Source organism: Calidris pugnax, unplaced genomic scaffold (genome assembly GCF_001431845.1).
Source record: "Calidris pugnax isolate Ruff unplaced genomic scaffold, ASM143184v1 scaffold144, whole genome shotgun sequence".
Lineage (NCBI taxonomy): Eukaryota > Metazoa > Chordata > Aves > Charadriiformes > Scolopacidae > Calidris > Calidris pugnax.
Window position 1 is genome coordinate 312,013 of NW_015090911.1, and position 22,872 is coordinate 334,884.

The 22,872-nt window shown below is 38.9% G+C and overlaps 1 protein-coding gene across 5 annotated transcripts in view; it reads left to right on the forward strand.

The window, feature by feature from the left end:
* The first annotated feature begins 135 nt into the window (after positions 1 to 135).
* The window catches only part of KIAA1328 (KIAA1328 ortholog), a 179,758-nt gene continuing 157,021 nt past the window's right edge, over positions 136 to 22,872 (forward strand). For 2 of the 5 annotated variants that reach the window (XM_014949406.1, XM_014949410.1), the window contains exons 1-5: positions 138 to 198; positions 4,493 to 4,528; positions 6,218 to 6,357; positions 10,462 to 10,556; positions 19,666 to 19,781. In XM_014949406.1, the coding sequence (XP_014804892.1) occupies positions 147 to 198; positions 4,493 to 4,528; positions 6,218 to 6,357; positions 10,462 to 10,556; positions 19,666 to 19,781 (439 nt within the window). In that variant the 5' untranslated portion in view covers positions 138 to 146. Of the gene's footprint in view, positions 199 to 4,492; positions 4,529 to 4,760; positions 4,790 to 6,217; positions 6,358 to 10,461; positions 10,557 to 19,665; positions 19,782 to 22,872 lie in introns of all 5 variants that reach the window. The other 3 variants (XM_014949409.1, XM_014949408.1, XM_014949407.1) reach the window with 3 other exon arrangements.

Genomic DNA, 22,872 nt, shown 5'->3' on the forward strand with positions numbered 1-22,872 from the left:
GGGTGGGGGGCAAGGCTCATTAGCGATCAAGAACTACAACTCCCAGCATGCCTCTTTCTTCCTCCTGCCAACGGGCCCGGCACCCAATGGGCAGCCAGCGCTGGGGGGGCGGCGGGGGGCAGGCTGGGAGTGGCGGTTGTTTCAAGATGGCGGAGGTGGCCGCCGGGCCGGGCGGAGGCGTTTACTGGAGTCGGGACGGTATCCTTCCGTAGGGCGGGGACGGCTCCCGAGGAGAGGGGGAGAAGCCGCGGCGGGGGCCTCCGCCCCGGTGTTGTCCCCGTGGAGGGGAGGGGGCGAGCGGGGTTTGGTGGCCGTGGCACAGGGGAGCTGTGGGGGCTGCACTCGCGGGTGTGGGGGAGATCGGGCTCGTGGCGGGGGGGGTGGGGACGTCCCTGTGGGCCGGGGGGAGGAAGTTAAATTTCAAAAGCTAAAGTGGCCCAGAAGTGGAGGCGGGGTTGGGTGTCCACCTTCTGTGTGACCTAGCTATGAAGTGCTGGGGGAGTATCTAAATGTGTAAGGAAATGAGGGGGGGCTGGGTTCAGCTGGTGGAAACTTGCAACGGAATCAACAGAGAGAAACTGAGGCTAGAGGATGAACAGGCAGCAATAAAAGGATGTCTTTTATGACTGGTGTCTAAGCTTGATCACAAGCATAGCGTTTAGGGTGAACCTGTGAGGGACCTGGAGGCCTTTGTCTGTGAGGGCTGAGTGGGAGGCTGTGGTGTCTTTGTCTGCAGAAGACATGCAAGTTCCAGTTGTGTGAGACTACATGGGGCTGGAGACGAAGATGGAGCAGGTGGTGGTTGTGGTATTGGGCATTCAGCCTGTAAAAGTCTGGCTAGACAGAGATGTGCTTGCATGGATCAGAGAACCAAAAGGATTTGGCATTGATGCTTGGACTTGTGTGTCTGAGTTAGAGGCTCAGTTAGCTGAAGATATTAGGGTGGAACTGGCAGTCTGGTCTGGTGGAAATGTAGGAACTGACAATTTAGCTGTAGGTATGAGTGACTCGATGCCTTGCTGTTGCTCACACTGGGAGTGGGGTTCTAGCATTAGCTAGAAGTGGTTGAAAAGTGTGCTCTTGTATTTGTGTTTGATTGCACACCCACTGGAAAACAGTGCACAAATGAAATGGGCCAACCATCCAATGGACTGTTTAGGGACCATGTTATTATAATTTCCCATTTGTGTAAAAGACAACCAAATAAAAAGCCACCTTTGCCTATAATTTTCTCGGCGATGTGATAAAGTGAAGGTTGGTAGTCACATATCAGGTTTGTTGCCACACTATCACTATTCTGTTCAGTTGGGGAAGTTTTGATGCAGTTACGACAACTGTATTTTGATCATTTAACTACTGGGGTGACAGGTTATAGTCCCATGACCAAATATGGTTTCTTGAGCCCGGTGGTGGCCTCATGCATCATGATATTCCAAGAAATTAGGCTTTTCCTGACAACCATTTTAATTTTACATGTCTTTGCAAGTAGGTAGTGTTGCCTGTGATCTTGGAAAAGTTTAAATACCCAGAAATGCACATGGCACAAGAGCAAATAATAGCGGATGCTTTCAAAGAAGAGGGGTGAGGGTGGGAAATTTGGTAATGTTGGTTTAATAGCTTTGGAAGACTGAGATTCCTTCTATAATTGATGAATAGATACAGCATAGCAAGACAGATGCACTGTTGCTTGCTGTAGGGGGGCTATACAGCATCATAAGGTGTTCAGTTTCTCCAGTGCCTGTGATGACTGTCTCTGCTGTTGCCCTGAACACTGACTGTGCCTGTACAAGGTTTATAATGTGTATGGTTACCTTACTGGGCATCTTGAGAGGAACATGGCGGTGGATTAAAGTTAAATGGTCGATGCTGATACTGTCCCCAGTCTTCTGCTCTGTGATAAGGATGTTGGACTTGTTTGTGAATCACCTCCTGAGTCACTGCAGTTTTCAGTCCAGCTGATTAAGGTAACCTGATCTGGTTTTGGTTTCTTCTAATACACAAGGCTCCAAACCTTCTTAAGAGGGTGGTCCTGGTAGCTGGGGGGAGTAACGACAACAGCTTTGACTAATTTTTTCATCCTGCTACTAGGTATGTATCCACAACAGTGCCAATACTGGAAGCAAGCTCAAAAAGCCGAATGTTGTTTAGGCAAACTTGTTTTATTTCCTACAGCCACGTGTTGACACACAGATTAGCCATATGTCCGTTGAGAAAGCAATTACCTGCACTACTGTTTGTTGTCTCCTGTAGTAGTGTGAGTTGAAGACACTCTCCTCAGTGTCCTGCAGATCACAGTTGCGCTGAGGCAGCTGTTTGGGCTGGGCTATGATTCAGACTTGGACTTTTGACCTTTAGGAAAGAGGAGACAGTGCTTTACTTTCAGAGTTTGTTCAGCTTCCTCACCTGGTTTGTGGCATGACCCCACAATGTGTTGTGACAGCAAGAGATAGCAGGCTGCAGCTTATGTGTGAGAACAAAAGTACTTCCAGTGTTTGTAGAGAGAGTTGGCTTTGATAGTAGTACTGAGTGAACATATTCCTAAACTGGTGTGAGACTGATGAGTGATAATTGCTTACAAGTGATAAAGTGGGTCAATGAGATCAGGAATGAGCCTGTGATCAAGCCTTTTACAGTGTGCCAAGTACCAGTTGTGTGATGGATTGTGGGTATTGACTAAATTTGAAATTGCTGTACCGAGGGGGAAGCTTCTAGGTTGTTGCTAATTTTTTCTACCATGTGGTAGTTTATTAAATTAAGTTTTTGAGATAGTACTATCAAAATCAAATTTTAGTTAAGGCAAGAGTTTGTATAGGTTAATTGATTTTTTTTTCACAATTTGACTTTATTGTATGAAGACAACTGCAAAACCTTAAATGCATTTATCTGTAAACAGTACAGAAATTAGGTAATTAAGTGACCAGCCTTAGAAGGTTGAGGAAAGTAAAGGGGTACAAACCGAAAGATAGTGGAGCAGGATTTTGTGCCCTGTGCTTTTGTTCTTTACTTTAGTGTAATGTTAGTTACTTAGGAGAACAAAAATCTTTACATTCAGGTAAATGAAACTGTCACTTTAAGGAAAACACTATAGTTTACACCCTTCCCTGAATTGTGTTGAGTCCTATTTTTAGGGACTTCTAGGAGGCAAGAATTTGAATTCAGTGACTGCCAACATAGCACAAATAATAGGGTGCCAGTCCTTTATGATTTTTAAGCGTTTTCTGCAGTTAACTACTTTTAAAATAATGTAATAGTTGAAGCTCTGGGTTATTTGAAAGTTCTTGAAACTTCTTTAAGAAAATCAGTCAAGAATTTTCAGTCAAGCTTTCATCTGTTACTCATCATGTGATGATCAGATGAGAATGACCAATTTCCCTTGAAGCCTTTTGCATTTATCCTATTTATGTTTCTTAGAATATATTGTACAAAATTTATTTCATCACAGTACGACTATACACTTTCTGACTTTGTCTTCTGTACGTGTGAGAAACACCGACTCACATCTTAGAATTTAAAGAGGACAAAGTCACCGAAGCAAAGGTTAAAAAAATAATAATTTATTAATACGAAACAGCGCTGAATCGGGTGCACCAAAAATAGATGCACGATGATCTTTTATCTTTCAGGTATTTTATACCTTTATCCTGGCCGCTTGAGTTTGTCTCCCTTCTCATTGGCTGAGAAGTTGGAGCTTACATTCTTCCCGACTGCTTGACCTATTACAGGTTTATTTTGCACTTTTTCCCCATATAAGGCACACACACACACCTATTCTACGAAATCATTATCCTAAACACGCCTTTGATTAGTTGATTATGCTACACGTTATTTCACAGTCTTTGCTACCATCTACTTGGCAGATTTACCAGACTGGTTTCTTTGGCCTTATTGATACTCCCCTACCCTTTGGGTTTTTGTGTTGAAGGCCATGTTCTAGTCTGTTTCTCTTCACCTAGATAACGCTTTGCAAACAAGGATCCCTTGACAGACCAAGGGCATTTCTGGGGATTAACTGGATACAATTTATTAGACTCTGCTATTACTAAGGCTTCTTTGTTAGTACTATCACACTAACAATGATACATCAATAAGCTGAAGCAAAACTTAGTTTATTTCCCACAGTACATATCAAGAGTTTCCTTATATAGTGATAACCTGCTCTAATTTAAATAAATATTGTTACTTCATTATCTTAGTAATTGCTCTTGTATCTGGGGCTGGTCCCTGGAATCTTTTGTGAAGGTGACCTCTAAGATAATCTTTACAGGCTGTGGGAGTTAATGCATGGCAAAGGAGTAGTTGTTTTTGGTTTAGCAATCTGTGTGTTTGTTTTTCTAGTCAAGTTTTACTTGCTTTTGGTGCTCCCAAAGTGTTGCCAGTTTGTTTTCTTATCAACAGTCTTTTAAAACTAAGAGCCAGCTTACTTATTAGTTCTGTTTAAAGGGCCAAGCTTGCTTTCTTTTTGTTTATTACCTCTTAATAAAGCCACATGCAGTTTCTGATGAAGAGCAGCCAATGGTGTCTGTTTCAGGTATGACCTTCTAGTAGCTGTAAACAGAGATTTTTCCTGTGAATGCTAAACTTTGCAATGTTTTTTCAGGTAGGTGGTTTGTGCACTTAAGTGTGTAGGGTACCGAATCATCACAAGTTGTAATGGGACATCCAGGATTGTAGCAGAGGATTCATGCTCTACTGCTTAGATGAGCATAGGGTGTAAGATGAACAGTTTCAGGGGAATTGATTCTGTTGCGGTTCTGTTGCAGGTGCAACATAGTTTTATGCAATCTGTAAGGTAAGTTGATTATTTACTGTGGTCTCCAAAGAATGTTGAAGCATTAGAGATGTTCAGGTCTTTTGTAAATGTTAAAGGGAAGAATTAAAATGAAGGTTCATTGTGTAAAGAAAAATTTTTTTTTTTATTAGTTTTCTTGACCTTGATTTACTGAGTGCATGCTCGTGTACATCCCTGGGGAAAAGTTGGGTGCTCTTAGTCCCCCTTCAAATTTTCTAATTGTTTTCAAACACAGCTTTTACAGTAACACCAGGTCCTGAAAACGTATCTGGGGATGGTTAACTCTAGTAAAATTGTATTTATATCCAGAGTATGTCCAGCAGTTATGAATTTGCCCATTCTTACTCAAGATTTGGAGTAGCATGCTTACCATTCAAAACTACGGGCCAAACAGCTCTGTTAAAAATCTCCGTGTGTTGTGTAGTTCACATAGTTCAAGCCAGGTCATGTCAGATCATTATACTCTGTGCCCTGGAAAGAAAGCAACGATCCTAAATGATGGAAAGGGATTCACTGTGGGAAATATTCTTCCACTTCCATGGAATAGAGTTTCAGAAACATTGTTTTCTCTTGTGTACCTGCATATAAAGCTTACAAGTTAGTTCTTTCACTTGAATTGCTGGTATACTCCTAAAATTCATTACCCAAATAAATGTAATCTATCTGATAGTATAAAATAAAGATTTATTTTTTTGTTTGTTTCAAAACTTTTTGCATTTCTGAACAGCCAAAACTCAAACCTTGAGGCACTGGCAAGAAGCCACTGGCTTTCATCTGGCCCTGCGAGGTTTTAGTGTTCGTATCAGTGATGGCACTTTATAGTTGCAGCACCAGGATTTTCGATGCTTTCGTGTTGTTATTGTTGGTAGTAGTTAACTAATTCTAATTATGGCACGAAGCTTTCTACAGATTATCTGTGGAGTGTGCTCTACAGTGTTATGTTACTCATATGCCCGGTCCTGGAAACAACAAACCAAGCTTAAGCCATGAGTTGGTTAGCTCTATAACAGAAAAAATAATACATTTTATCATATGAGTGATACTTTTAGCAGCATTACTGTTGCTAGGTTCCCCGTTGTCTTTAAATATCAAAGCAGAAGCTCAGTTTTATGCTTTTGCATCTTAAACACAGATTTTTGCAATGAACCTCACTCAGAAGATGACGTGCTTTTCAGAATTTACATTGATGTTCATTGTGGCTGGATGCATTTCAGTGCCGTGCACCTCTTTTTCTGCTGATGTGTTCATCTTAATAGAATTTTGTATGGAATGAGAGGCGGGGGGGAACTGCAAACATACACCAGAAATGCTCATTCTTTTTAAAAAGAGCTGCTAAGGCAAGGATGCTTTTGTGGAAGTGCTGTTGTAGGAGGCAAGGATCCCTTTTACTTTTATAATCTGTGTGTTCTGCTTGTCTTTTGTTTGCAGGAGTGTCTACAAAAGAAAATTTAAGAACAAGGTATTTGCCAAACTACCAAAAAAGTAAAACTGAGCCAAAGGTGCTTCTAGCTGTTGCTTCTGTTTCAATGGATCCTGCTAGAAGCTCAGGAGATCTGACAGGGCAGCAGGTCAGTAAAGGCAAATTTTTCTTGCTCTGAAGAGTAAACGTAGTAAAAAAATGGCAGAAAATCTTTCGACTGAAAACTTTTAAACAATTTTAGAGTACTATTGTTTTTGCAGGTTTTTTTACACTTTTTGCCCGCTTACATGGTGGCTTACTGTCAAAAATTACTTTTCCACTGAGATCGCTTGCCCACCTAAAGGGAGCAAGGGCTGAATGTGCTAATTTATGTAAGTAGTATGTAACTGGGGCTATGTAAAACAGATTATATATATTTCTATGTGTGTATGTGTACTGAGAGACAGTGTAGCTTTGAGTAGCCCCTAAGGCATACCTTACTAGCCAAACACACAAGAAGTTTGGTTTCACTTTGTTCAGTTTCATTGCTCTTGTTATACCACTTAAAAACAAGACTTGTAAAAGCCTTCTGAGAGACCTTTTTGCTGTGGTTGCTCATGTTAGTAGGGTAGAATCACTTTCTGGTTTTGTTAGCAAAACTTAAAGATGCATCTGAATAGTAGTAGTAGGAGTAGCTTTGTCAGTTGACATTATCTTTGAATTGTCTGGTTTACTCCTGTGGCAATAGGTGATGCTTTTCCTACAGTTTATTGCATTAGAAATTTCAGACAGTGGGGTTTCCTTTGGAAGCTTATTCTGTATTGTGGTAGGTATTGTGATATTCAGAAATCTGTTGAGAGATGCCTTTTTCCTAAAATGCTTTATATAGTACAGTGGCTATGTAACTCATTTGAGTACAGTTAGCTCTCTTGCCTAGTAGCCATCTTGGGCAAGTCTATAAGTGACTAGGGTTTAATATCCTCACGCTTACAGGCAGCATCTGGAACTTTTGACTGCTTCTGAATCACTGCTGTATTATCATGCAGTTAAATCTTGTTCTTCATCTGGGCTAAGATGCCCTTCTCAGTCTTCTGTGTGCAAGGTAAAGGCTGTACCTTACACGTACATTCAAAACTCTGATGTGACCTTCTGTGTGCAAGGTAAAGGCTGTGTGCCTTACACGTACATTCAAAACTCTGATGTGAAGAGGGATCACTCAATTCTCATTGCTTTGACAGTGTCATTGCCCTTCAAATCCTTCAGCATGACACTCTAAAAAAATGGTGTTTGTTTCTAGGGTCCCTCCTGGGCCTGTCCCTTTCCATTTCTCTGTTTATTAGTAATTGCTTTTAGGAGTTGGGCACGTATCTCCACTTTGCAAATGCTGCTGTTAAGTGACATGCAGGAATTTCAGAGATATTATTGCAGAATTTTATGTAGAAGCATCTCTTCATAAGTATCAACAAGCCCGCTGCCTCACAGATACCTTCATATGTCACATTAAAATCTGTTTTGTTGTGTAGTGTGTTGTTTGCATTACTTGATGTTTAGAGAATTTTCACTCCTTTTCCCTGCGAGATCTGTTGGGGTAGAAATGGTCTTTGTTCTTTTTATGTAATGCCTAATACGTGAAATCTTGATTGGAGACTCAAATGTGCTTTTATAATATTGACAATAAAATGTGTTCAGAGCTTTTTCTCTTTTCTGTCTTTTTTTAACCTTCTGTTTTTCTCTTACCTTGCCAAATCCTCACAGAAACTTTGTACTCTAACTTTGAAGATAAGCTCTGAATTACTTGAAACAAACAGAACAAATACATTTTACTTGTTATGGAAGAAGAAGGTTTCCTGAAGTTTTTTTGCAAGGAGTTTTCATCATCAACATAACTAATTTTCTTCAAAGTGTTGTGTGTGTGTCTAGGGACAGCTGATTGCTTTACTTTAACATAACTTCACGCTGTGGTACTGGTAGGTAGCTCACCATTACTATTTACCAAAATCCTCTTTTGAAGAGAATGGATTGAGTTTTGCTCTAATATGAATCTTGGCAGAACTGATTTATCTTTTTTCCATTCAGATAGACTTGAGTACCACAAAGGAGGATGACAAGTTTTGGAGAAGTCTTCAAAAAGGTCTTGTTAGTGCTGGAACTTTTCTGGTACTTTTATTAAATCAGTGGTTTGCTATTTTGGTCTTGACCAAAATTTCCCATCTTCCTACTTCCCATTTGATAGAAGTTGTCTGTTTCTCTCATGAAAATCGTCATCTGCCAGGGTGTGGTTTATAAAGTGAGAGAATCTTCCATTTATGTAGTACATTTCATCCAGAAAATACTGAATTACAAAACCGTGTTCTACTTTGAGATGTGTAGAAAGGGCAGAAATTTGGAAAAATGATATGGTACAGTCTTGACCTCTATCTCATTTATCTTCTTGTTTTGATGGTGGAGCTGTTGCTGTAGATAATTCCACAGCTTCATTTTGACACGTTTTATGGTACAAGCCTGCCTTTGAGAAATTTTTGTGTGTCATCTATCCATACAGACTAACTTTTCAGATTTTCCTCTCCATTCCACAGCCATTTGTCTTACACTATGTACATAGGTTTGGGTGATAGCTTGAGGTAGCTTCTGTTAAAGTCTCCTTTACTAATGTGGTCAATCTTCTGCCTCTTTTTGAGTGAAAAATGTCATGTGACTTTATTTTTCTTGAAGTCCCATCATCTAGCTGCTAAAACAAAATTAAATAATTTTCAGGTGTTTTTGGCATGGGAAATGGAATTCCTTGAACCATGTCTTTAGCTGAAGTTAAATTCAGTTAAGTTAAAGACATTCTCTCTTCCTTTGTGCGACTGGAAATATATGTTTGGGGGAAGGAAACTGAAATCAAATGTCCTCTTGAAAAGCCCTAAAGTCTAATTTGCCTTGTAAGATTATTTTTTTTAATTTATTTTTTCAACAAAAATGCATTGAAGTTAAAATAGGGGTCAGGTAGGTGTAATATGAGTCTGTATAAAATCATCACCTCTTTCAAAAGCAACATAATCCTTTAATTGTTTCAAACCACTGTTCAAGAAGCAATTAGCCAAGAATGGAAGGGGGCACTTCCTCTCTGGTGTGATTACTGTGATTACTGCTAATGAGGGGAGAGAAGCTCTGAGCTTGCTTCCTGTGCTCAGAGGTTGTTCTGTGCTGTATTGTCTTAACTTGGCCAACCTGCAGGGCATTTGGTAGCATTCTTGTATCTCATGTTAAGCACTGTGTGTGCTCGGGGAGTTTTCTAATACTTATAGGTTTGTAAAAGTCTAAACTGGAAGTAAGTAATGACATTATAAATATTTTAACTTGCCAAAATCTTGGACAGAATAGCATAGCTCTTATTGCTGCTTCCATCTTGGGATCCTTATTTTGTGCTTACAGCAAGCACTGGAGAATGGAGTCACCGATGACAGAAATTTTTCATAAATAAAGACAATTTAGAAGTGTTTCCTGCTTAGAAACACCCGAAATGCGAGTAACCTCAGTAATGCAAGGGACTGTTGCAAACAGGAACAGCAGTGTGCCCTCTGGTGGACATTGGTAGCAAATACTACAGTTCTCGGCGGGATACAGGAATGTATTAGGAGTGAAGTAGTGGAGTTCGTTAAAGCTGTGCTTTGAGAAGGAATAGCAAGCACGAAGCTAGCAATAAATTATTAAAAACAAATTGTAGTGATGTGTGAAAGGGTGTGTACTTTTCTGTGTATTATAAAAATTTCTTTGAAATAAGGACTTAACATCCATTAAATATATATTGCATACTTTTTTTTTTTTTCTGCTTTGTATGCTTAGGTCACAAATGCTAAGGTAGAAGTGTGTGGTTTTTTTTCTTACTCTTTATTTTAGGATCCTCATATAATAAAGTTTGAACTTGGATTTGGATATCATTGCATTAGATTTCCAAGTCAAGAACCTAATGCCCTTTATCTAGTATGATTCAATGAATAGTGTATGTTTTCAAACTTTACCCAACATGCTTAGTATTGAAGCTAGCAGTTTGCATTTGCATTACAAGTCTCTAAAAAGAATTCTCCACAATTTGGTAATTTGTTTCATTGAACTGTACTTACATTTGAAAAAAAAAAAAGTATTTTCTTTCTATTTGGAATTTCATAGAATCATAGAATTTGTCTGCTTTCAACTTCTAATTATTAGGTCTTGAAATGCTTTTAATATCTTATGAAATATTTATTCTCTCTTAAAGAGTACTTTCTAAAATGTTACTTTCAATTTTCAGGTCACTAATGAGGGAGGAATGAAGAGTGCTTCTTTAAAGGATTTGTGTCCTGAGGACAAGAGACGCATTGCAAACTTAATTAAAGAACTTGCCAGGTAAGAATAAGCATCACCTGAAATTCCATTATGTTTAAGGAGAGTCATTCCTCTAATTAACATCAAGCAATGTAGAGCTGCGTTATGAAACTGAATATTTGCATAAGGTAGCTTTTCTTGCTGGAAGAGGTATGAACAAAGACACAGCCTGATAGCGTTTCTCATTGCTTCCTGATCCAAAATCCCCTAAACGTATTGAAAACATGACTCAAAGTTTTGTGACCTGCAGGAGTTCATCTTTATAAACCTAGTCATAGGTTTAGGGTTTTGTTTGCTATTTGTATCATGCGCTTTAAATAAATCTATGTTGTTTTTTGGAAGTGGCAAACTTTGTTGGTATGAAATTTTGTGGTGCTTATTTGTTGGGGATAGGGCGTTTTATATGAAATACCACATTAATGGTGGATTGGTGATCATGTGGCTGGAACATGCTCATTAGTAACATGCCCGTGTTTGCACCTGTAGAGCAATAGAGCCCAGAGTAATTTTAACCTATCTAACCAAACTTTCTTTTGCTTTGATTCATTTCTGAAGGTTGTCCCTGTTCTTTGAAAGGAGAGGCAGAAATTGTGCAAGTTTCTCAGCTTTAGCAAAAGGTTTTTTCCTAAGTTTCCTTCAAGTGCTAGTGGCATTCACAAAGAGAAATGATGTGAAAAATAAGTTGAATTTGAGGGAGGAGATTTCCACCCCTCCGCTGCCCCTTCCCTCCCTCCCCCCCACCATGTCCCAAACACTTTAGAATCTGTGGAAATCTGCTTCTTACATAGTTCCTGTAAAATTGAGAAGGTGCACATGGGACTTTGGCAGGCATTCCCACAGCAAAGGGGGAAATCTCGTGAGATGATATTGGGTCCTTTGGGCTAAAAGTTAGTGTTCATACTAAGAATTTATAGAGACAAAGTTTTTTCTATAACAAAATGCAGGTTCTCAAGTACTAATGAAATGCTTTTTGCCGTAGATTTCATATGTCTGTGCAATAATTGGCAAACATTACTGTCCTTTTTCTTTTTATATAGGGAAATTTGGGCAGAGAAATTAAGTTACTTGCTCAAGGTCATGCAATAAGTCTCTGGTGCAGCTAGGAATATTTTCTCTGATTACTCTCATCCAGTGGACCATTTTGCCTGCTAATAATTTGTACCAATATAGGATTTCTTGCTATATAGTATTTTAGTAATTTCTGAAGTTCTTCATGCTTGCAACTGTATTTTATCCTACCTCATGTGTTAGAAAATGTCTAGTTAAGGCTGTCATAAAGAGTAGATTGCTGGGAAGCCTGGTTACAAATTGTCAGATGTTGGAGCTATTCGGACACTGTTGCCACTATTGATATATAGAGGTATATTCTGATATTAAAAAAAGCCTTTTATTACATTGTTCCTCATAATACACTGCTCCCTACTGAATAGTAGTACACTAACTCATTTGAGCATGGGATTCTTCTTAAATCTCAGATGCTGTGATTTTTCCCTGAGGACAGTTTGATATTTCTGCCTGACATTTCTTCGAAGAAAAATAGAAGGTGCAGCAACATTAATTTTGAAAAGTAAAATTAGTGGAACACTATTATTTTATACTTAGTTCTCTTTTATTTTTAAACCTAATCATATTTTTATTGGATGTAATTAAAAGTCCTTTGCAGAGTAATAGGGAAGTTGAACTTTAATTCCGCTCACCTCGTCACTTTTTTAAAACTCCCCATAATTTTCATCCCTAGTTGTGCAATGATGAAGAAGGTTTTTACATACAGTAGAACATTCTTTGCTGTTTCAGAGAAGAAAAAGAACCAGCAGAATGCTGAAAGTTTTTCAGGAAGACTGTCCTGCAGTAAATACTTGGAATACTAAAGATCTCACTTGACCAGAACTATACTTCACTGTTCCTTATTTTGCTACTATTTATGAATTAAAATGATGGTAGCTGGGACTAATTCCTGCACGTTTATTGCAGGTCGGTAGACAGAAATAGATTGGTCAATAACTGTCTGCATGAAGGCAGTTGTAAAGTGGTAAAATTCTGTCTACGTGGAAACCAGTAGCAAAATACGATTAACTCCTGGGGCTTGAATTTCAACCAAGTCTTGCTTGAGCAGTTCACGATATTGCTCTTTCCCTTGACTTCTGCGACTGCTGAGGGAGAGCTAATGTACTTTTCCTTCTTCTCCTATTTTTTCTTCTCTTCCTCCAATGCCCATTCCTGATACGCTTTTGAACATTGGGAAGGTGTGTGTCTATGCATGTCCTAATACGCTGCAATGTCAGACTTGGGCTTGGTGTAAGTAAATTCCAGTGCTGGCTATATTATTATCTTTCCCCTTGGAAAAAAAAATCATTTATGGGTCTGTAATGCTCTGCTGCTGGGGATTCCAGTGGCTGACATCACGTTAGCTGTTGGGGACTTTATGAAATTGAGTTTTGAGAAAGGGTTGAAAGAAAGGACTCGGTTGTATCCTTTCTAATCCTCCTCTCTAGGCTAAATAATCTTAGTTTTTGCTCTGTGCTGTCACCTGTAAAGCTAACCATTATTTTGCCTTTCTTTGAACATATCCGGTCTATCTTGCCTCTGAAAATGAAAAGAGAGAGGCAAACTGGATCCAAAGTTTAAAACACTCAAATGTTGTAAATTTGAACTTTTTTTTTATTGTGTCAGCAGATTCTTTTCAAATTGTTTTTATAGGGGAATTTCTGAGTAGAATGAATCATGCCCATGAATGCTGAAGTGCTCTGTGAGTAAATGGGAAATTCTTGATTCTGATCAGCCATTATTTTCAAAAACAGCCAGCATGCCACCTCTGTGTTTTCAGCGAGGTGCTGCTGGGTGGTGGTGAGAGCAGCAGGCACAGGAGGAACAAAGTTTAGCTCTCCCTACAATCAGAGTCCTTTTAAGAGGACTTTCTCTGAGCTTTCATTACTGCAGGCTACTCCTGAAGCAGTCATCAGCTTCTGGAATGAAATAAGCAGTGACATGGTGAAGGGCCCGAAAGATTCCTACCCTTGTACTCTGCACCAGTGTCAGGACACATCAGCCTCGTCCAAGAGGCAGCAGCACAGGGTCCTCTTGGACTTAGCCAGTTATAGTCATAGAGTCATAGTCATAGAGCTGTCTTAGGCCAGAAGGGACCTCCAAAGGTCATCTAGTCCGACCTCCCCGCAGTCAGCAGGGACACCCCCAACTAGACCAGGTTGCCCAGGGCCTTGTCGAGCCTCACCTTAATATCTCCAGGGAAGGGGCCTCAACCACCTCCCTGGGCAACCTATTCCAGTGCTCCACCACCCTCACAGTGAAGAACCCTCTCCTAATCTCCAATCTAAATCTGTCCCCCTCCAGCTTGAAGCCATTTCCCCTTGTCCTGTCACTGCAGGCCTTTCTAAACAGGCTCTCCCCAGCCTTCCTGTAGGCTCCCTTCAGGTACTGGAAGGCTGCTATTAGGTCTCCCCGGAGCCTCCTCTTCTCCAGGCTGAACAACCCCAGCTCCCTCAGCCTGTCCTCGTAGCAGAGGTGCCCCATCCCCCTGATCATCCTTGTGGCCCTCCTCTGGACCCTCTCCATCAGGCCCATGTCCTTCTTATACTGAGGGCTCCAGACCTGCACACAATACTCCAGGTGAGGTCTCACCAGAGCAGAGTAAAGTGGCAGAATCACCTCTCTGGAGGTGATGCTAAACAGTTGGCTGTTGAGCATTCAGGACTTGCTAGACACCAAACCAAGAGTCGTTATGAGGTATTCCAAGGGGAAATACTTTAAGTGATATGCGGATCCTGAGAGCTCTTTCTTTTTTGGCATTTTGCTGAATGGAAAGGGTCATAACTTCCTTTGCAGAAAGAGTAAGCGAGTGTGTGCTTGCAGGCATTCACCGTGCTCCTAACTGATGTAGCTCCATAATACTGTGTATGTCATAAATACTTCTTCCCTGCCCGCACAGTTCACGTAGGCAGTGTGCTTTTGAATGAACAGAGGCATTGATGATGTGATGTAGATTTGTTCATGAAAGTTTAATTTTTGTTCTTAGTGGTGAGAATTGGTATCTAACTGCTTGTATTCTTTCTTTCTTTAGATAAGATAAACATGGAGAAAACTGTCTCCCTGTAGTCTTTGCAAACAAATCTGTGATAGCAATTTAGGGAGAAAGGTATTGTAATGCCCTTATCCACCCAAGGGAGGGAGTGATTGCCCTTTTCAAATGAGATACAAGATGGTTTTTGCTATCAGATTAGTCTCTTCCGGGCAAAGACCACTGGCATGCCCAGAATGACTTGTACCTGACAGGTAGTAAAACAGCCTTCAGACAGCCCTTTGCCCTCATTGAGAAATTGTTTCCTGCTTCCCAAGACCTCGGATTCCTAAACCCTTTCTACGGTGCTGACAGTCTGGGATGCTAGTCTTTTCTACTGGCATTGCTCTATGTGGACTTTTTTCCTGATACGAAGGTGAAATTGACCAACTAAAATTGAAGTTTTCCAACAAAAGGTGGTAATGGGAATCAAAACAGAAGGTTAATTTGGTTACAGAACTAGAAACCATTACAAAGGAGGACAGTAAAACTATTGTAATATATATCTGCTGTTTAAGTGTTTTTCTTCCTGCACTTAGGATCTTTGAAGGACAACTTGTCTCTAGAAGCCCCTGTTACAAATCTGCATCTTTTGGCCTCTTGTGTTGCCTTCCCTCCTGGGTTACACTATCTCATATTTAACAAAATTGTTACCTGGCTTTAGCTTCAATGTCAAGATCTTTTCTTCTTTTCTTTTTTTTTTTTTTTTTTTTTTTTTTTTTTTTTTTTTTTTTTTTTTTTTTTGATGTGCTACTTTAGGAACAATATTGTGCTGCAGTTCTCTTAATTGGTCAGGCAGTGAGACTGCAAATGAGATATCCCTAAGCTTGTCTGGAAATTACTTCTTGTTGATAGGTAAAGCACGCCTAGGATTATTGTATCACCAATCACACTTACCTTTTGTGCTTAAAAAGTCATTTGTAGCTGTAAATTCATGCTGTGAGATCTAGTTTTGTATTTTGCAAGTTGCATATCATAAAATTTATCCATTATGCGGCAATTTCAATTACATTTTGGGATCATTGGAGTTTTTTGTTGTTTTTTTTAATTTATACAAACTGCCCAGGATACTTGAGTAAAATGTATCAGATTTGTGAACAGTGTCCTTAGATAAAAAAATGCTACCATTTTCAGTTCCTGCAGTGCTGGTATTAAAAGTCACTTTGCTCAGTTCTGCCAGAGGCGTGTTGCGATCAGCTCTGGCATGAAAACTTCTTGTTTCATCTTTTTGGAGTGCATCTTTCACTTGGAATACCTGATTTCATTCCATGATTTCTGTGTGTACTGGGCTCTGCATGATGCCCTTATCTTGATCCTTGCTCCATTTTTCCTCCCTTGTGGTCTTGCCTGTTCCACATGGCATTCTTGGCTTGAAATTTAAAACTTGTGTTTTTTGAGAATGGTCATCAAAATATTTTTGTCTTTGCTAGCTAGTTGGCAGACTATGATCAGGTGAGTGTTCCCTAAAAGATAAATGTTCCTAATGAGTATAGGACCAATCATTGAAGTTTCCAGTGTCTGCATTTCTGCTTTTTGTTTATTTTGTCTTCTGTCTGAACTTGCTCTGCCACAGTTCTTAATGCGCTCAGATTGCTCTTGGTAAAAGCTTAATTTTTTTCCTAACATATTTTTTTAAAATAGAAAACACTGTTTCTAATTTGCTTTTTCAGCTCTTCTTTTGCAAAAAATGTAAGTGCCATCAGCTCTTTTGAGCTTTGTCCCTAGTGTAGTGTTGATGTAAGTATTATCATTGCTCTCTTGCGTGCCACTTTTTCATTAGACAAATAAAACTTGAAGTGCTGTTGAACCTGTGAAGTGCTTCAAAAATTCCACCTGGAGAGCATCAATCCTGCTTACTCGGTGGAATGAGTCAGTGTCATCAGAGAACTTGTTGATCAATTTCTTCTTCAGATCAGATGGTCAGAACTGCTAGTATTAGCAATGGACTTGGGAGGTCACCACAATAAGGCTGATGTCCTAGGAGGTTTTATTGTCAATATATCTGCATTATGAGTTTTTCTTTTGCTATAGAGTCTTCTGTAAAATAAAATTAAAATCTTCAGATGCATCTAGACTTATATAAGTTTTGAAGTGTTGAATTTAAAACAAATCTTAAACAAGGATGGTGTATATCCTATGACACAAGATAGGTGAATGTAGATTGTATGCAAGAGAATGTAGTGGACACTGAACAGCAGGGATAGTTCTACTGATCTGTCATCTTTGGTCTCAGCTGTCAAGTCCTCTGTTTGTTCCTGGAAACAGCAATAACGGAGCTGGACACCACGTTGCCCAACGGAGCAGTTGTGCCCTTTATAGTTGCGGTACCTTCATTCTTTCGCTGCCCTTTTTTGACTTTGAGCAGATGAAAAATGGGTGAAAATCCTATTGAGAAGCATTATGAGCCTTGTAATGTTTCTGTTTGGCATTAGTGAAGTCCTACGTAGTTCTGCTAAAAATCATCTGTTCTTTACTGCCAGAAGGCAAAGAATAAGTATATAAAAAAAAATCTCACTGAGCTATATATAGGATGTGACATAAATCCAGCATAATCTGATGACATTCTTGTATTCCTTTCCTCTAACTTCCTTTTGCCACCTCCTGTGAGTAACTGTCTTCTATATCTCGCATGCCCTTTATGGGCTGTCTCCTGCTTTGTGATACATAAACACATACTGCCACATTTCTTCTAAGATCACTTACTGTTCTCAGTCATTTACTGCATAAGATATGTTGCACAATGTATTCATGTGTCTGGGAGTATGACAGCTTGCTGTGATCTGTGTTAAATACAAATACAGCACGTGAATGTGATGCTGACTGATACAAGCAGCAAATCACAGAATCCAGAGATGGCTAAACCTGCTAGGTTTAGTCTAAGTTTTCTAGAGCTCTGTTCTTTCTTACCTTGTTTTCTTATGCTCTTGTTTCATTTTAATATTCTTAGGTGCTGGCATAGCCTAGTGTTTCGGTTGTACCCAACCATTTTCTAATGGAGTTTCTAACTCCTGCAGTTAGTAAGCAAACTGCTTTCCTTATATAGTGCCCTGGAGATGATACATGTCCTCTCTTTTTCCTTTCTGATCTTTTTTTTAACTCTGTTCCTGTTCCCTACCTGTCTTTCATCTGCATGGCCATTGCTGCCTTCATTGTCTAATGGATGGTTTTTATTCTTGGTTCTCTTATTTTTTTTTTCACCCTAAGAAAAAAGAAGCATTCTGGTACCTTTCACTGATTGAGTGAAGGAAGGTCATATATACTGTAGTCACCTGATTGCTCTATATTCAGAGAAGACAAACTGAATTGTCTTCTCTGAGGTTACATGAAAAAGCCTGGGTCTGCAGCCAGTGGCATGTGTACTGTAGCTGTAATTCAATGGGAAACAAGGATGTATGGTAGATGGTTTTCAAACATTTGTTGCCTGCTTAACTAAGGAGCACATAGGTGTTGGGATAGATCCATAGTTAATACAGGTTGGTTGTTTTTTTCCCCACTGTTTATTTTCTGGTCTGTGCACACCCCTTCTGACAGCCTTTAAGTGGAGGGTTGAGGGCATAGGAATGAGTTGATGAACACTCCCAGGGACAGGATTGTAAATGGACATGTGAATAGTGGAATGTTTTTAGGCTATATTCATCTCTCTTTTTTTGGTGTAATTTTGAAACTTTCCAATTAATACTCTGTTCCACACTTTCAAACATTTGATTATATGCTATATGTTATTTTATTCCCTCCAGGTTTGTAGGGAAAAGGTGTGAGTTTCAGTATTATTAATTATTTTCAACTTCATGCAGTCTGCTTGAGCTGTTGTGGGAAGGACAGTGGCTGATGTTAGAGTAGGGGAATACTATCTGCCTATAGTTCACCCTAGGAGTGTGACCCAATTGTGGTATTCGTGGCTTCTCCACTGGAATCTCAAAGCAAATCTCTTCCCTTTTAAGGGAAAATGGATGACTCAGTGCCTGAATGAAGTTCTCTGTTAAGAATGTCAACGAGTCTGATGGTATGAGTGGAAGGCTTATTCCAATGCCTATATTTTTTTTTTTTTAATATTTTTCCCCCCTCTCCTCTTCCTATAGGATTGTTCCACTTAGAAAACTTAAATTTTAACTTCTTTAAAAGTTGTACTGCTTTGGTTTCCTGTCACCTGTGGTGTAGCAGCTGTTTCATCATCATAAAAGACTGAACTTTAAGAGCCTTCAGCAACAGAAACTGCCTAAGTGCAGAGCAGTAATATTTATTAGTCTAAGCTCATTACTTAATATTTTTGTAGAGTTTTTATAGAACCATGATTTCTAAGCCGTGTTTTTTACCATAGTTACAGGATCATCTGTGCATAACAGTCTTCTTGCCTACGTGATACCAGAATAATTGTTTTTACAGCCTGCTCTTGAGGTGAAGAATAAATGATCATTGTAAACCTTTCTCACATTGTCATCTTTTAATCTTGATCCAATTATTTACACTGAGCAGCAAGATACAGGGTGCCGTGGCCTGGACAGAAAGGAAAATTTACTCCTGCAGTTTGATATTTTAAAATCCCCAGAAGAGGACAAACTGTTTTGTTTGGAGAAAACTAACAAGAAAAATGATTCCTTTCCTGGACTTCTATTTGACCAGTAAATGCGAAAGGAGGATTAGTTTATAGATTAAGAAACAGAAAAGTTTTTCAATTTCCTTCCTGTCTCAACAGCTAAGCTCTCCAATTTGAGTTTTCTGTCTACATGCCCTAGGCTTGTAAGGATCCCAGTGTGTCTTCATTATGGCTGCAGGGAGTCAGACTGCACAAATCTAATTGTGGGTTCAGGTCCTTACTTTGTTGTTCTATGCTGCCCATTAATGTGCATGTACTCTACTGAGACTGGCGTCTTTGAAAAAATGATGTATTGCATAAAGTCGTATGCATCTTCCAATGTAGTATAATAAAATAAACATTATGAAGAACTAACCTGTTTAAGGGTGGAGAGGGTGATATCCATTTACCTGGAAAGCGGAGGAGTTGGAAGTCAGGCACTGTGGTTATGGGCATATATTTTATTTCTCTCAAATTCTTTTCAGGGTAAGTGAAGAAAAGGAGGTGACAGAAGAACGGCTGAAAGCTGAACAGGAGTCATTTGAGAAGAAGATCAGACAGCTAGAGGAGCAGAATGAACTTATCATCAAGGAAAGGGAAGATATCCTTTAAAAATATGTGCAGGGGCTCACTGTCTGAAATAAAAAGTGAACTACAGAGAAATAATTGTTCTAATTTATGGCAGAGAATAAATCTGCATGTGCTGCCATTCAAAAGCAATCAGAGAGATGACTTGTCAGCATGTGACGCTGGTTCATTTGAGCTTAAAACTGCCATCCAGCTGTTCCTATGATGTTGTTTTGCTATGAAATAGATATTTGTCAACTAAAAACGACAATAAGGAATTTATGCATTAAAATATGGTTAAAGATTTATTTTTTTTTTTTCTTAATCCTGTTAGGTTGTTGTAATTGAGGTCTAAAACTTGCATGGTATTTTGGTGCTTGCTCTCCATGTCCATTGAAAGACAATTTACGCTGAAGGCATATAAACTGTATGTGCGTACTAAGAGGTTTAGCCAGTTCAGACTTTTTTGATGTAATTTTTGTTTGGTTGGGTTTTATGTAAAGTTAGCTGATTCTCTTTTCTTGCAGGCTGTGACTTCCATTTCTGTTAAGCTGCATATGTTTAGTTCCAGTCCTTGAATATCACATGAAAAGTCAACGTTTCAGGAATTACAATATTCCTTCAATGTGGTGTGATAGACCTTCACAAAATTATCTTGTTTATCTCTCTTCCAAATCTTTGATGTTGAGGCTTTCTCGTTAAGTTCCTCAGAAGATTGACTACAGTGGGATATTGGAAGAGACGGTGCTTGCAACTACTAGAAAAGGAAATAGTATGTGATTCATCAGGAGCTGTATTTCAAATAGGGAGGATACTAATGCTGTTTTAAAAAGTGTTGATGAAATCTAGCGTGCGATACCATTTTCAGTCCTGAGTCATCGCTTGTTTAAGTGAAAAATGAAGTTAGTGAAAGAAGTTGTGGAGAAGGGTTACTTAAGCTGATGAGGGTCCTGGAGAAGCTGTTTTATAAGAAATGGTTGAAATGTCTGTGTGTGTGACTATGCTTATGGATCGTGACTGGCCATATAGAAGTAGGTTGAGATGGTGGTAAGGTGAATAGAGGGAGGGAGAGGCAATGGTGAGTCAAAAATCAGTGTTCAAGCTATAGCCCAGTGTTGGAACAGAAATAAATGAAGATAAACAGTCCACAAACTGTTAGAGGAGAATTCTGCAAAATTCAAGTGATCATATTTCACAGTTTAGCACTGGAAGGCTTAAAAAAAAAAAAAAGCTTTTTTATGATGGAGCTTATGAAAGGAATTGGCTTATGGAAGGAATTCAGTGAAATGTTGTCTCTGTCAGCAGGGGATTACCCTTGATCACCCAGAAGATCCCTTGTAGCACAGTGGCGCATGTATTGATAGAAAGAATTTGGCCTGTTTGTACTAAATAATATACACATCAACAAGCTTAGCCCAGCATGGAACAATTCCTGGAAAATATTAAATCTGCCATTGGATGTAACTAAAACTCTTTTACATTGATTTCACTGAAGTTAGTATTTTGTTGTATATTATGTCTTGTGTATTCAGTCAGCTTATGAATGTGGGTAGGATGTATGTTCTTGATGAATATTTTTTAATTTTATGTACAGAAATCTTTCAGTAATTCATCTGAGGTTTATTTGGTTACTGGGAAGGAGGCATGCTTGCTTGGGGTTTTTTGTTGTTTTCTTTTTTTTTTTACTAGAAATAGATTGCGCAAGCATGAATACTTTTTCAGAAGTCTGGTAGACAGAAGGTTAATGCATGCAATTTTACACTTCATAAAACTCTGTGAAACCTAGAAATATAAAACAAGGTTATAATTTAAAACAATATAATTTTAACTACTGCAGTACTTACCTATCATACATGAATGATTCAAGATCCTCAATATACCTCTGATCAGTTAATTTTTTTTCATCCTAAAGCTTGTTGCAGAGGCAAGAAATGGTAGAAATGACTTCCCAAAGTTGAATACAGATTCTGGCTATTTTCAAGTACAGCAACTTGATATTTTTCAAGTTCTCTGATACATACAGAGTTTAGTTACAAATAAGATATCAGAGATATAATACTGTAAGAAAAAAACTTCAAGTCTGGTAAAATGAATTTTATTTACCTTTTTTCTTTCTTTCTTCTCCCAAAGCTAATTTATTCTCTATGAAATTACTTTATCTAGCCCAGTATTTAAAATTACCCCACAATAATAAATTGGTACTTCTGATATAACTGCAGCTATACAGTGAAGTGTAATTTCAACTTGGTAAAGCTTTAATTTGAATAGCACAGGCAGTGTGGATTTTCTTCAGGTACAGGTATTTTGTTGTTCGGCTTTGGTTATTTTTCTTGTTAGGAGTCTTGCAGCAAAGATACATTTTGTGTGTTTGAAATCCCTCCTTTAAAGGCAGGTTTTCCTTTTTGTTGTGGTTGATTTTATTTTATTTTATTTTCGAGAAGCTGTCTGGACCCATCCGTTTGAATTCATTGCTGATGAACCATGAGAAAAGCTTTTGGGGAGCAGGTGGCAGGCAGTGATCTCACTGCAAAGCCTTGAGTAACTTAAAGGTATTGAAAAAACAGTGTCTGTCTGCAGCCTAAGCTTACATTTGCTTTGGAATTGGTCAGTGCTGTCTGGGTAGGGAACAACAACTAAAATTTCATGCCAACTTAAAAGTAAATTCTATCCTTCCATTGTAGTTGAAACTTTGGAATTTGAGTAGTTTTTACTAGGGCCTGCAGTTAATGGAGGACAACTCTGATGAGCACGCTGTGAATCATAAGTAGGACAGCCTGTTGTCAGGGTTGCCAAATACTTATTATCACAGAATTAAGGAAAATTAGGGATTTCAAGTAGTCATCTGGTCTACTCCTTTTCCCTAAAGCAGTATCATTAGACTTGTCGTATTAACTTATAATTTTGTTAAAAGTAGATATTTTGGCTTAGCTTTTCACAGGGCGTGCCCACTCGAAACTGACCTTTTTCAAAAGGAAGAAGAAACACTTGATCGAGTGTTTCAACCAGTTCCAGAACCAAAAGAGGATCAAAACTGTATTTTGTCTATAATAAACTCTTGTAGCTTTTTTTTTTCTAAAAAGTTCTAGTGCTGCTCTTCTTTGCAGATGTGAGGCTTAGTGGTGTAA